The 14,027-nt window shown below is 40.0% G+C and overlaps 1 protein-coding gene across 1 annotated transcript in view; it reads right to left on the bottom strand.

Annotated features, from left to right (window-relative positions):
• Nucleotides 1-1,284: 1,284 nt before the first annotated feature.
• LOC105926348 (dynein heavy chain 11, axonemal) overlaps nucleotides 1,285-14,027 on the bottom strand; it is a 57,864-nt gene continuing 45,121 nt past the window's right edge. The window contains 19 exon segments of the mRNA XM_021316447.2: nucleotides 1,285-2,326; nucleotides 2,448-2,588; nucleotides 3,833-3,945; nucleotides 4,050-4,165; nucleotides 4,249-4,431; nucleotides 5,037-5,279; nucleotides 6,510-6,638; nucleotides 7,715-7,906; nucleotides 7,987-8,214; nucleotides 8,523-8,650; nucleotides 8,722-8,870; nucleotides 9,631-9,824; nucleotides 9,921-10,043; nucleotides 10,470-10,640; nucleotides 12,027-12,167; nucleotides 12,369-12,533; nucleotides 12,641-12,733; nucleotides 12,735-12,817; nucleotides 12,820-12,845. Of these exon segments, the coding sequence (XP_021172122.2) occupies nucleotides 2,079-2,326; nucleotides 2,448-2,588; nucleotides 3,833-3,945; nucleotides 4,050-4,165; nucleotides 4,249-4,431; nucleotides 5,037-5,279; nucleotides 6,510-6,638; nucleotides 7,715-7,906; nucleotides 7,987-8,214; nucleotides 8,523-8,650; nucleotides 8,722-8,870; nucleotides 9,631-9,824; nucleotides 9,921-10,043; nucleotides 10,470-10,640; nucleotides 12,027-12,167; nucleotides 12,369-12,533; nucleotides 12,641-12,733; nucleotides 12,735-12,817; nucleotides 12,820-12,845 (2,866 nt within the window). The 3' untranslated portion in view covers nucleotides 1,285-2,078.

The raw sequence follows: 14,027 nt of genomic DNA on the forward strand, positions 1-14,027 counted from the left end.
AAAATATTGTCTACATTTCCTAATCCAGCATGATCCCTGCCAAGCAGAATTGGAGTCATCTGCAATACATTCAGCTTGCTTTTATCTGTAGATGTCCTCTGAAGTTAGCCTGAATAAACAGCAGGATGTGCAGCTTCATAAAAATGTTATCTGGTGAGAGTGAGACAAGCGATGAATAGTTAACCCCTGATCACACTGCAAAAGGGAACTAAATGTAAGCAATTTTTTTCTTTAAAAAAGTACAGTATTTGTCCTTGATTTGAGCAGGTAAATAAGATAATCTTCCAATGGAATGAGTATTTTCACCCCCAATATATATATATATATATATATATATATATATATATATATATATATATATATATATATATATATATATAGCACTTGAAAAAAGATGATAGAGATAAGTTGTTCCTGTTTCAAGGCAGATTGACAGATCATTTAAACTTAAACCACTGACAAATACACTCATCTCAAGAAATCCTTTTTACTTATTTTTAGTTTCCTTTTTGCAGTTCATTAAAGTTATAAAAGTTAGTTAGTCTCTTTAAAATAAAAGAAGTTTAAAAAAAAAACAAAAAAAACAACAACATCCAACCCCTTTCTTTCATTTGTGCTGGGAGGCGGAGGTGTGACCCAGATGCCCTCTCCGACTTTAACCAGGTGTCCTCTTTGGCCTTTAACATGACTTATCCATGGCACGACCCCCCGCCGCGCCGGGGCCTCGCACCCTGCCATTTCCTCCCAAACACCGCCGGCACTGTATCATTTCCCTGTCACCAAATGACTGGCTTGCTGCTGCGGCGGGCTAATGAGAGGAAGAGAAGGCAGATGAGGAGAATCTGCAGGAAGATCGGCTCTTCATTTCCCTCTCCTGGAATACAATACACAGAATCAATCTTGCATCCTCCATTGGTCTGTCTGGAGCCACTGAGGCTGCAGGGAGGAATTAAGAACAACACAACAGTTATTATCACTGGAGAAAAATCTTATTGGAGAAAAGGGCTGCTTTAACCTCCCCACCTCCCCAAAAACACCAGTGTGATTCAGGGCTGCAATTTGTATATCACAATGTCAATAATATGGCCTCTTTTAACCCCGACGGCTTTACGGTCACGAAGTTAGCAAACGTTTTATTCAAAGAAACTGCAAAATTATTCATTTAGAACAAATGTGAACTGAGATTCTTTAAGTGATGTGGTTTCCAGTTTCCTGGTTCATTTATGTCCAAACAAGATACAAGATTTTTGTATATAATTTTGTGAAACAAATATCTTATATTTGACTTAACTGCAATTAACAATGATTTTTAGCAGTTCTTTGGGAAGAGAACACAGAAAAATATCTAGCAATCTTTTCACTTTTCAATTAACCTCAATTCATTTGATAAAAACAAGATAGCATTGTGGATAAGATAACAGTTTCCATACACTGGTTCAGAGTTAAAGGTTTTATTTAGTTCTGAGTAGGTTAATCAGATGCAGACAGAGAGGAGAAGACAGATAAAGGATGGGTAATCTAATGTGCTGCTTTCTCATACAAAGCTATCAGTTCCTTTCAATAGGTTTTTGCAACAGGCCTGGCTGAATGAATTACACTAGTCTGTTAGTATTCTGCCTCCGCGGTACAAAAGGTCAATGTCAAATGCACCTCATTTAAAAGTCAATAGCGGCCATGCACATCATCTCCTGGGAATTTGGTCCGGGATCCCTCCAGACAGCATTGTGTATCATTCAGTTAGCCGAGGGCAGCCGGAGAGCTTTTTTTTAATCTTGACCTTCCTATAAAATATGCCGCTGATCCAAAATTACATGGTCTGAAATAGAGACATAAGCTCCTGACAAATCGCAGCGAGACCCGAGGGGGATGAGCAGCGACAACCGACGCAGACACAACAGGTCCAACACAAATGTAAACATACATAATTCCTAAAACAAATAAAACTCACACTATGAGATTAAATGTGAATCTCTGTGTCTTATATAAAACACACGCATGAACTAATACTGCTTAATACTTTTGTTAACATGGTTTTTCGACACATTTAAAAATTGCTCCCCTCTGACCTGGAGACTTTTTCACACGGACAAGAGCAAAGCAACTCCGGCTACAACCCATTTGGCTGGAGGCTCCTTGGTTCGGAGGTGGAAGGCCCACACGTAGGTGGAGCCGCGCCGCTTTGTGCGGTACACCGGACATTCGAAGGTGTTCCTGAGCTCCTGCTCCTCTGCTGGCATGGCTCGAACATACAGCACCGGCATGGCGGGGGTGAGATCTCTAAGGAAGGCCTCGGAGACGATACCCGACTCGATGTCCCAACGAGCGCCTGTGAGGAGACGGAGCCATGTTCACGTTGCACCTGATATACTGCAGGTCAGAATACGCTAACATAATAAGGTCATATAACCTGACACACTGGAGGATGTTATTGGTCAATTAATTCTGACCTTCCATGAAGAGTCCGTGGACGTATGCTCCCTCCCGCGGAGGATGTCCAAAATCCTCTTTCACCTTCTTTGTTACGTCAACGGTCAGAGCCATTTTGTCCAGGGGCCACTTAGTCTTGCGAGCAACACTCTGCAGTACAGCTGGGAAAAAAAAAAAAAAAACACGCCTCCACCCGTTATCTCTATGAATGCTGTCTCTGCACTGTTATGGCCATTTAAATATTAAAAACCTCAGTTGCTTCAGGACATGATCATTTAGACTTTCTGCTTAATAATAACTATTATTACCTTTCAAATCATTCTCGCTCTATGAAGGCTCACAACTACTTTTAGTAAAAAAAAAACATTTAAGCTCTAAATGGGTCTCAAGCAATATTACCAAGTGCATCGGTTTTTAATCCTTTTACCGTTTTTATAAAATCACTGTTGGAGTTTTATTACATGTTGGATCAAAACTGCTTTTTTACACCTAACGCTGCAGACATCACCCACTCTGATGCTCAGCTCCTACGTTGCTCTAGTTTTGCAAATCAATTCTTTAGTGGTGTCCCGATACCCAATACCAGCGTCAAGTACTCGTACTCATACTTCTAAAAGCAACCCAATACTCTGAACCGATACCAATTTTCCTCCTGGGCTACGCTGCAACTCAAAGGCTAGATACCACTTTATACCAGGTGGTGGTGCTATATTACCAGGAGGTTGTTTGCTGACCCTCCAAAAGAAAAAGAAGGAGAAAAGATAATTGAAGCTCTTACTGAATTCATCACCCTTGATGGGCAGTCATTTTGAAGTTATTTGTGATCTATGAGTACTAATTTAGTAAGTACTCAGCATCGGTACTTGGAGTTGGAAAGTATCTAAATTGAAGTACTCGTTCTTGTACTTGGTCTGGAAAAAACTGGTATCGGGACACCCCTACAAATCTTACTACTGTCACAACTTTAAACATGGTTTGAGACATCAAATTTTATGAAAATGTATCTTGGCTTACAAAGACCAGTGACTTAGTGCATTTAAGCATCAAGCTTTAGACCAATAAACAACCATCCAATGTTCTGTTGCCCCTAATGTAAAAAAATATAAGAAATTGAATGAACATCTCCTACCTATATGAACAGACAATTTATTAAACTAAATATTACACCTTTGCACATGTCTGTATCGATACATTACTATAGATACCATAAATATAAATCCACAGAGACATTCATTTCCTTATAATAATGAACTTTGAAGGGGATAAAAACGTGTTTTCTTCAATATGGCTTAGTTTTTGCTTCTCCTACAGCTTACCCATTCTGTTTGCATCATTAGTGTAATAGATGTTAATTTTTCAAGTATCCATTATTTAAAAGGTTAATATGTAATTTTATAAAACTCACCAGTAAGGAAGGACTGTGGGTTGAAGAGCCCTGACAGCCAAACGACTGCAGGTAGAACAAAGTCTTGAGTCCAACTGTCCAGCTCATGGCAGCTGCTCATCAGATCATTCAGCCTATAAATAATAGGACTTGTATTGTGGTAAAAGCACATAACTAGTACCATAACACACATGATGCAACTTTGTATGAGTTTTATAACATGGAGATAAAAATGTACCACTGTGCCAGAGTTTTAGTTGAGGGAAAAGCCAGTCTGGCCCAAGAATCAGGAACACAATCATTGAAGAGAGCAGACTGTAGAGTCTCCATACTGGAGGAGATGGACAGTTCTCCCTGAGGGAAAAGGAAAACCTTTACTGTAACACAAATGTACTGTTTACATAGTAACTTTAAGGCTAATGCACAGCAACCTGTACCTTCAGGCCAGCGTCCAGCTCGTTGAGGGACTTCCTTATTTCTCCTAGCAGGAGATTCATGCGCTCACACTCCTGGAAGCACACTAAGATGTACGGGCTCCGCTCTGTTGTCTTTGCCATCAACTCTGAAACGTTGTATTCCTCAGGAAGCTTCTCCAGGATGTCTTCAATTATGGCCATAACCTGTCAAATAAACCAAACTGGAAATCCATACTTTATACTCTGCCTTGCAGACATATTTGCACCTCATGAACTTCTCCCCTACCAAGACGTTGCCCTCACACTGAAATTATAAGATGGTCAAAGAATGTATTAACCAAACAAGTAGCCAAGAGGCACAAAGTTATTTCGGATGAGCTACAGAGTTTGCACACCTCGGGTGGGACAATCTGTTGACACAGGATACAATTAACAAATATGTTACTGTAGAAGACTGACAAAAAAAAATAAAAATAATAATAATAATAACGTTAAGAGAAAGCCACAAGAAGTGACCTTTGCTTATCGGAGACAAATCAAAAGTTTTCAAAAGAAATCATCATGGTGAAACATGGCCAGAACACCTTGGTGGATGCTGTGGGCTGCTGTTCTTTGGCATGGCCAGGGAAGAAGGTCAGGGTTGATGGGGAAATGGATGGAATATTTAACACTTCTTTCAATCCATTTACAATTTTCCTTTCCTTTCAATCTTTGTGGTGGGAGTTATATGAGGTTTTTAGGACATTATGTTTAGATCTATGTAGCCTCTGCCGCTTTTCGTCAGAGGAAGTAACTTTGTGCCTCCACACCTTCTCGTCTGTGCTCTCCGTAGCTTCATCTCTTCTGGATGGGCCCTGGGGCTGCAGTTCCCACAGAGACCTGAATAGGTCCTCTGAGGCGACAGTCAGGCCCTCCAAGTCAGCGTTCGGATGGAGACCGTACAACATGGGGTTCTCAGTGGGGAGGTTTTCATCGATGTAATCATGGTAGCCTCCGTAGTCCAAAAACGGAGGAGCCAGAAATCCCGGACACAGAAAGAGCTCTGCTTCAAACTATGAGGAAAAAGCAGGAAAAAAAAGACAAATTAAAACTTACTAATACCCTCGAAGTAAGTGTGCGCTTTTGAATTCAATATAAAGTGAGGAAGTTCAAGCTGAACTGGAAAAAAATACTTCTATAATAAAAATCTGCTTTGCTATGAAAAAAGGATCACTAAAAAAGAGTTAAAAACATATTTTCAATAGAGTGCTAAGTTGCATTGCTTATTTACATCCCCCTTTTCAAATCAGGTATCTTTTTTTTCTTGAATTATAATGTGAATATGGATTATTTTACTTGCTGGTTTAAAACAAATAAACAGCGTTAGTAGATCTAGAGAGTAAAGCTGCCAACATGAGATTAAAGTATATTAAAACTGAGGGGACTCTAAATGCAGTGCGCTTTTCCATCTCAAGAGGGCACTATTTACTTGAACAATGACACAAAGAAATTCTAAAGAAAAATCAACGACTCTTTACGCTTTGGCTCTACACATCACAAAGGTAAGAAAAAAAGTTATTCAAACAAGTAATTTGAGATATTTCTAAGTTCCAAACTCTAAAGTAACAATAAGGGCGGAAAAAAACAAAAAAAAAAACAAAGATACATACACAGAGCTGGTGTACTTTTCCAGCCTCAAAATTTTTACTTGGTTTTTACTTAAATTTCATGAGGTAAATTTAAACATTTCTATTAAATTTGTGTCTTATATTTCTTCAGTGGTAGGAAGCAAACTAGCAAACATAGAAGAAGGCAAGCAAAGATGTAGCCATATTCAATAATTTTGAACATGTGTTATTGTGAGGCTCCTTTGTCAGATTTAAAGTATCTTTTGGAAATAACCTTTAAGGAAATACATCTTTTTCATCAAGCCAACATTTATTTATTAAGTGTATTTTTATTGGTCTAATGTAACAGTCACACATGTCCATGCTTTCATTAGCTGTAAATGGAAATTAACAGAATTAACAGAAATAAGGGCTTCTAAACATCTGTCGTAATTAATCTGCATGATGTGCCTCACTTAAAATGTTATTGAAAAGTTATTTTATTTGAATGATTTACTGAATATGACCATAGATAGATAAGAGTCCATACTTTCTAATTTTTCAGACTTTATAGGAACTCTGTAAAGATTTTGGAAAATCCTTTGAACTTGAATGCCGTGTATTTTCTCTTTGCACCGTACATATTCATGAAAGAGAAAGAATCGCCGTCTAAGGTCAATACAACGACCGACCCACCATGTCAGGATTCAGGAATTCTTGCAGATAGATATTGCAGAGTCTTCTATCCCAGACATCGGTGATGTGGCCCCCATACAGGATCTCTCCGAACAGATAGCGCAAGTCCTCCCAAGGCATCTGCATGGACTTTACCAGAGGGACATTAAAAGGAAAAAGAAAGAAAAAACATAGTAACATGAAATATATAAATCCTCAAAGATGTAAAACATTTTTTTTTTACTGATGCTGAGAACTAAAACATTTTCAACTTTCTGCAACAGCATTTATATATGAGGTAATGGTCAAAAGAAAAGTGCAGGGATTTCAGGTCGGGTTATTTTTAGCGCAGCACTGGAGTAGGCTTTTTCCATCTTTCCATGGTCTTTTTGATATTCCACTAAAACTTCCAAGGGCCAACTACACTGAAACATCCTAACCAAGCTTCATCAACACACATTACAGCGGGGGTAATATAACAAAATCATGTTTCTTTACACAAACTGATGCGCTGCATGACAGAGCAGTCTCTGCCTCAGCGGGAGATTATGATCCCCGAGCGTGAAGGAGGAAGAACGGAACATGCGATTCATAACAAATTACAAAAGCTGTAGGTTCAGTATCATTTGTACCTGTATTGTTTTGCAAATTGCTTCCTTCATCAGCTCTAATTGCAGTGATCACTTATGTAGCGTTGTGAACTGTCACATTGGCTGCGTGTAATTACATTTAGGATAACGCTTCATTGCCCTCCTAATGAATCCTCTGTATACGCACATACAGGTTAGTGTTTGGTTAACGTAATGAAGGACATTCGTTTTTGGAGGGCAGAATACCTCGGAGATGTAATTGGTTATGACCGGAGTAATGGGAGTTCTAAGAGAAATGCATTAGGAGTTGTGAGGGGTGCAAATCTGAAAGAATGGATTTTTTTGTCTTTGTGAAATAAAGCTAAATTATAGGCTTCGTATTTGGAGAGAGAGAAAAAAGACAGTAATGAACATTTTTTTTTACAAATACCAATGCAACAAAAGACTTAAAAGAAATAATTGGAGACACTTCAGAGTAATTCAACATTCTCGTCTGACATTAATGTCGATAATAATACCATTATCCTTCTGCATTTTATTATTTAGGTAGTTGTAAAACACATTAAAAGTTTTATTGATGTAAAATAAAAAGAAAACAAAAACAAATTAAAGAAGGATTATAATTGAGGATAATACTTTTGAGTTGGCCTCCAGGTAGTTATACAGAACATGGGCAGAGATGGTGAGGTCCCCTGTGCTGAAGGGGTAGTTGTGGTTCCAGCCTTGGGGACCATATTTTCTGCGCTCTGTTACGCAGGCATGGAAGAAGCAGAGGGAGAATAACATGGAGTTGAACTCTTGCTCTCCGGAGCACATATCCATGGTGTCCTGAAAAGCAAATAAATAAATATACGTTTCAGTGGACGCGTGTCAAAACACACCTGAGCGCAACAGTATTTTCAGCACACCTGACTGAAGTTGTTGAGGGCGGCATGTAAACTGGGATTCATGCCAGAGGGCGGCTCGTTTGTGATTTTGATGGCATTCTCCAGTATGCCCCTGGGGATCACTTGCTGCTCGGGGCTCCGTACTGGTTCTGCAGTGATGAAGACCCTGTAGCTGGCATGGCCGTCCACTGCTGCCATCTCTAGGAGAGCATCTAGCGAAGGCAGCCAGCGTACCACAAGGTGTACATTCTGAGCAACAAAAACATCAGGAAGTTTACCACAAAACCGCTGTTTCACCAGACCAACTCAGTCCAGAAATGGTTTTTCCTGCACTCCTGATTTGTTTGAACACAACGACCCATTCACTTTGCTCACTGCTACTCTCTAAAGTAGCCATTCCTGGAGCTGATCTAGCCAATTAGAGCTTTTATTGAACCAAATTGAGTTTATTTCCCCTGTTCCCGGGGTGAGATAATATCATTAGTGTCACACGGAGGCTCAGAGCACAGCCCTGAGTCACTGCAGCTTCCTGTGCAGAGAGCAATACGAGCCTCTACCTGCAAGATGACCCAGTGTCCGTGTTTGGAGGCAATCATGAGGGCCCTCTCTGCTACCTCCTCCTGCCCCTGTCCCAGGGACACGTTGTGCAAAGTTCCCCGGTCGATGGAAAATCCGAGCTTTAAACCTGCATAGAAAAATAGTCACAGTGTACATCCATACGGAAAACGATATGCAAGCGACAAACTAGTGTGGTACCTAGTTTCTCAACATCTCTTAGTGGATCCACTCCAGGTGAAAGGATGAAGAACATGGAGATGGAGGGACTGCTGTCCTCAAACAACTTCTCAAATTCCAGCCTGGTGCTCTCCACATATTTAGCTCCCATGCTGTTTTCTGCAAACTTCCTGCGTGAAAACATCATTAGAAGAAACTTTTAGGGACTGAAATGTTTGGAATTTCTCAGTTTGCAAAGCAGCTCAAGCTCCTTTTGGATGGAGAAACTCTGAACATTTTCAGACAATATAAAAAAATCTTGACACAGATTTTGAGTTGGATTCACATCTGGACTTTGACCAGGCTTTTCCACCGCATTTACTTGTTTCGATTAAAACCATTCGGTTGCAGCTCTGGTGGTCTGTGACATCACATGTGTTTTGCATGTAAAATAAAAAAAGGTTCATCCACATGTTCGCTGTGATTCGAGGATGATGATTCAAGAAAAAAACGCTAATTGGACTCTGTACAGTCTTTCAATTATGGGTTTCTTGACGCCACTATGCCTTAAAAGCTAGATTTGTGCAGAAAATGACTAACAGCTCCATAGAGATCCCCCAGAGCTGTAGATCTCTGCAGTTACTCTAGAGAAACCGTGAACCTACTATCATCTGATTCTCGGGTTAATTTTCTCCTCGTTTATTCATGGGTATCTGCGTAACGGGGACTGAATATCAACGCATGCCACACTTTTCACATTTTTGTTTTAAAGAATTTGGAACAATTGAATCATTTTTGTTCCACTTCATCTCTACGTACTTTGTGCTGGTCTGTCAAATAAAATTACAAGAAATGCACTGAAATGTGAGCTTGTAACCTGCCATGTGAATACGTTTGCGCTGTATCAATACTTTTGCAAGTAACGTTCCTGAATTTTGGCTAGTTATTTACTTCACTGCGTGGGTTAGCCTGTCAGGTCGGAGCGCTCTCAGGATAATTAGCTTCTGAAGGGCACTCTTATTCTTCCAGTCGTGAGGAAGCTTTTCATTCTCGGGGCAACCGGACTCAACGATCTTCCTCCAGCGATTTGGCGAACTCTCCACATCTTTGTCAAGTCCGTTGAATTCCTCCATTGTAGAGATCGTCTAGATCAGAGTAAAGGGCATCGTCACCTTGCTCTGCAGTGAAACACAGTATGTAGTGCCTAATGTCACTAATGCAACACAATTGTTTTACCGTACCTTAATGGCCCCCCAGCTAAGTGAAGAAAGGAACGACACTGGACTGACGTTTGCAGCTTCCACTGGGAAATGAAGCAGGAACTCAAATTCCTGGGAATCAATCAGACCCCGACTGAGGAGAATCTGAGGTGAAGAACCATAAGTTGTTTTATAATCTATGTGGTTTTGATATGTTTGTATTAATAAACTGCAAAAAGTAAAAATAAATAAAGAAAGAAAAATCTCAGCCTTTGTTAACATTGCAGGCGGAATAAGTGTCAGTAAACGCGGAAAAAGCCACATGAAGGACAGCCTTCAAAGTTCCACAATTCCTATGAAGAAAAGAGTTGCCGCGGTGACAGATAATTGCATTATGCCATAAGATCCAACCCCCCTGTCAGAACCAACTGTCTGAACAGCAGCCGCGGAGCAAGGTGTGAGAGGTAATCAATAGCAGCGTATGGTATTGCTGACTGCTTTTAATTGAAGTTAATGTGGGGGCAGAAAAGTACTTTGATTGATGAGAGTGACAGCAGGCCCCACCTTTGAGGGCGGACCTTGGTCCCTCACCTGGAAGGCAGTGTGTGACAAGAAGGTTAATTTGTCTCTCTCAAACAGGCCCTGGCTGGTGTACAGGAATACAGAATAGGAGATGGCCTCAGTGAGGGTGCGCACTCTGGTCCTTACATCCTCGTCCCATTCGGCATGCTCCATTGCTTTGTTAAACACCGAGTTAAAGGCCTGGAATAAAACCAAAGACAACAAAATCACCACTAGATACGGCACCTTTCAGATGTATTAATATTCCTTAAAGTTTTTCATGTTTCCAGTTTAGCTTTTTTTTTTTTTTACGTAACAATCAACCTTAATATTACTGCCTACTTGCACACTGTCATCTCTGAATATCTAAAGGCACATTACTGTAGACAAAGCCTCAGATCATCCCTGTTGAATAAGCACCCTACTACCTCATTGTCTGTTATCTCGGACTTTCCTGAATGCTAAAAAAAAATGTAAAAAATAAAATTAAAAAAAATGAAACCCTTGTTCATTGCATGTTTGACAGTTTTCTTCCTTCATTATATGTAATGTGAACTGGAGTAGCCAAAGAGAAATTTCGCTGGGGTGACAAATAAAATATTCTATTCTCTCCTATTCACAAACTTCCACATCATTTTTTGTGTTTTGATATTGGTGGGTTGCCTCCAACAGCTTTGGACAACTAGAAACTGAAAATGTATCTGTTTTTCACCCAAAAGTGCTATTTAATTATCAAGTCTTGTCACAAATTCTCAACTGGATTTATGTCTGGACTTTAATGGGGGCCATTCTAGATATAAATGTGCTTTTAAACCATAAACCATTCTAAGTGGAGCTCTGGCTGTGTGTACCTTGACTCCAGTGTGAAGTTTTTGCACCCTCTAACAGGTTTTCTTCCACAATTGCCCTGCATTTAGCCCGATTCATCTTCCCATCAGCCCTGACCGGCTTTCCTGTCCTTGCTGAAAAACAGTATCCTCACAGCATGATGCTGCAACCATTATGTTTTACAATTTTTGCCTCAACTCAGGCAAACTACAAATGACCAGCAGAAAGCAGCTCATGAATCTAAATTGGGATAGAATGGATTTAAAATGTTTTTTTTTCTTAAGATTTTCCTTTTTTACAGCTGTAATTACAGTCAAACTTGATTCAACAATATATCGACTCCAGGGGATTGAATACAAAGGTGTGGCACTATTCTCAGATTTTAATTTGTAAATGAATGTTAAAATGCAGGCCTGCTCACATTTTACAGTAGTGCACTACCTTTTCTTAAATGTTCTTTATACTTTTGGATGTTTACTTATAAAGTGCATTAACATTCCTTGACATCGGGCTTTTCAGCTGATCCAAATACATCACGGTGCATTTCGTAATCATCATGTGATTATAAACTTTCTGTTAGACTATTGCATAATATCCATATGAAATACATTAAAGTTTGATTGTAATGTAAAAAAGCCTATATGAACAATAAAGTAGAAATGGCAACATGAAGAAAGACAGAAATCTGGTCAAGGGGAAATTTGGAGAGTATTGAAAACATGTGTCCCTCTAAGAGCACTCCAGGGGTGAAAGTTTCACCTTGAGAGAAAACTGGTACATGGGGTTAATCTTGCTGAGGTCATTGATGATAAAAAAGAGGAGCGACGCTCTCTCAGCCGCTGGGCGGTATAGTTCCCGAGCCTCGTTGATCTTTGTCTCGTTCTCTCTGGCCTCCACCACCTGTGTGTTCCGATTGCACAAAATGAGCTATTAGGCTCTCAGTCATGCTCCAAAACCCTCCCATTACACATATGCCTAACCACACATCATTTACAGCTAATGCAATAAAATGAGCCACTTGCTGTTGTATGACATTTAATAACACCTAAGCAACCAAAGGGAAAAAATGCCCCACTGAACCATTTTACGTAATAACTTTACCTTGCACTGAATGTGAGTAGCCATGCGCTTGGTATTTTCAAGTTGCTCCACCAGAGAGTTGTCGCTCAGAAAACTGCCGCTGGCTGCAGACAAATGACTCAGTAGGTCATCCTCAAACGTCTTGAGCTCAATTTTGAAGCGGTTTTGCTGAATGGTCAGCTGCATCTTGGTAAATAAAATTTAATATTCAAAGTTATTTTTATCGACTAAATACTTTCATGTCGACACAAAAAAAAACATTGTCAGGTCTCCCAACATGTAACCAGGTTTACCTTCAGGCTCTCCAGGTCAGGTCTCTCTCTGGACACTACCTGTCCCAGCAGCTGGTCCTCCAGGCCCTCAGGCGTCACTGTGAAGTTAATGAGGGTGGTCTGAGCCTGCAGCTCTGGCGGGAAGTGTGGATTTGCCAGTTTGGTGTGCAGAATGAGCTGGAAGTTCTTGTTGTATTCACACTCCTTGTCCCCAAAAAGAATATACCTAGATAAAAGAAAAATCAAAAAAAGGAAATAACTGGCGATTCACTGTTCAATAAATATAGATTACAATGTATATTACAAACTGAACAAAATAAAAAAAAAAACACAGCATTTTTGTAAAAAAAAGTAACACAATGACAGTATAGCAAGTGCATCTTCAAAACTAGACGACTGGATAATACCTTTTGAAAGTTGCTGTAGTAAAAGCTGATTACTTGTATATAAAATATGTTAAACATATACTTTTCCAGATGAAAAGACTAATATTATCTGAGTGCTTACAAAATACTTCCACATACTCGGGCGTACTGTGCGCATAATGTGAGCTGCGTGGACTTCGCGCTGACTCTCCGCGGACGTTTTACCGTTCATAGTCGAGCGTAACTAGTATTGTCTACATTTCTTGTTCCTACAATTCCCACACTTTCTGCCAGCGGGACGAAGCGGCGGAACGGATCGTAAAATGTTTGATTAGCTAGCTGAACACCTAGAGCCGCATCTTTTCCAGCAGGCTCCCACCGCACAACTGTCAGTGCAAACAGAGAGGGGCCGTGATGCTGCGCGTCCTTGTGACCGCCTGCTTGGAGCAGCTCAGTGTATCATGCTCAGTGTCAAAAAACAGTTTGATGTAAAGACTTCTTGCTGCCGAGCAGTTTACAGTGTGAAACCGGTTATGTGGATGTAAAAACTGAGCTCTGCACGTACCTGTAGGTGCGGAGTCCACGCAGAGTCTGCCTTGAGTTTGCACGGACTCCACACATACCCAAGGCAGACTCTGTCCACGCGAGTATGTGTGTGTGGCTTAAACAGTTTTTTTTTTAACTTTAAGACATTAGTTGTTGTAAATTGGCTCTACATAAATAAACTGAACTGATTTAAACTGCTGCCTAATAAGGGCGCAATAAGATTTTGTTCCACAATTGTACTGACATTACAAAGGCTATTTATTTTGTTCAGTTTAAAAGGTAACTGGAGTCATCATGCCACTTCTGAACAACAGCATCACCAGTTGGGCATTAAAGCCAATCAAAATAACATACAAACACGTTCTGAATATCCTTGCCACCGATCCCAAAACACACCATCACTGTCAATTTTGAAGAGATACAAACTGTTAGGCTGTTTAACACATGTAAAAAAATGTATTAAATCTTTCACAGTTTAAGCCTACTCTGACTTCAAC

The sequence above is a fragment of the Fundulus heteroclitus genome, chromosome 3 (assembly GCF_011125445.2).
Source record: "Fundulus heteroclitus isolate FHET01 chromosome 3, MU-UCD_Fhet_4.1, whole genome shotgun sequence".
Classification (NCBI taxonomy): Eukaryota; Metazoa; Chordata; class Actinopteri; order Cyprinodontiformes; family Fundulidae; genus Fundulus; species Fundulus heteroclitus.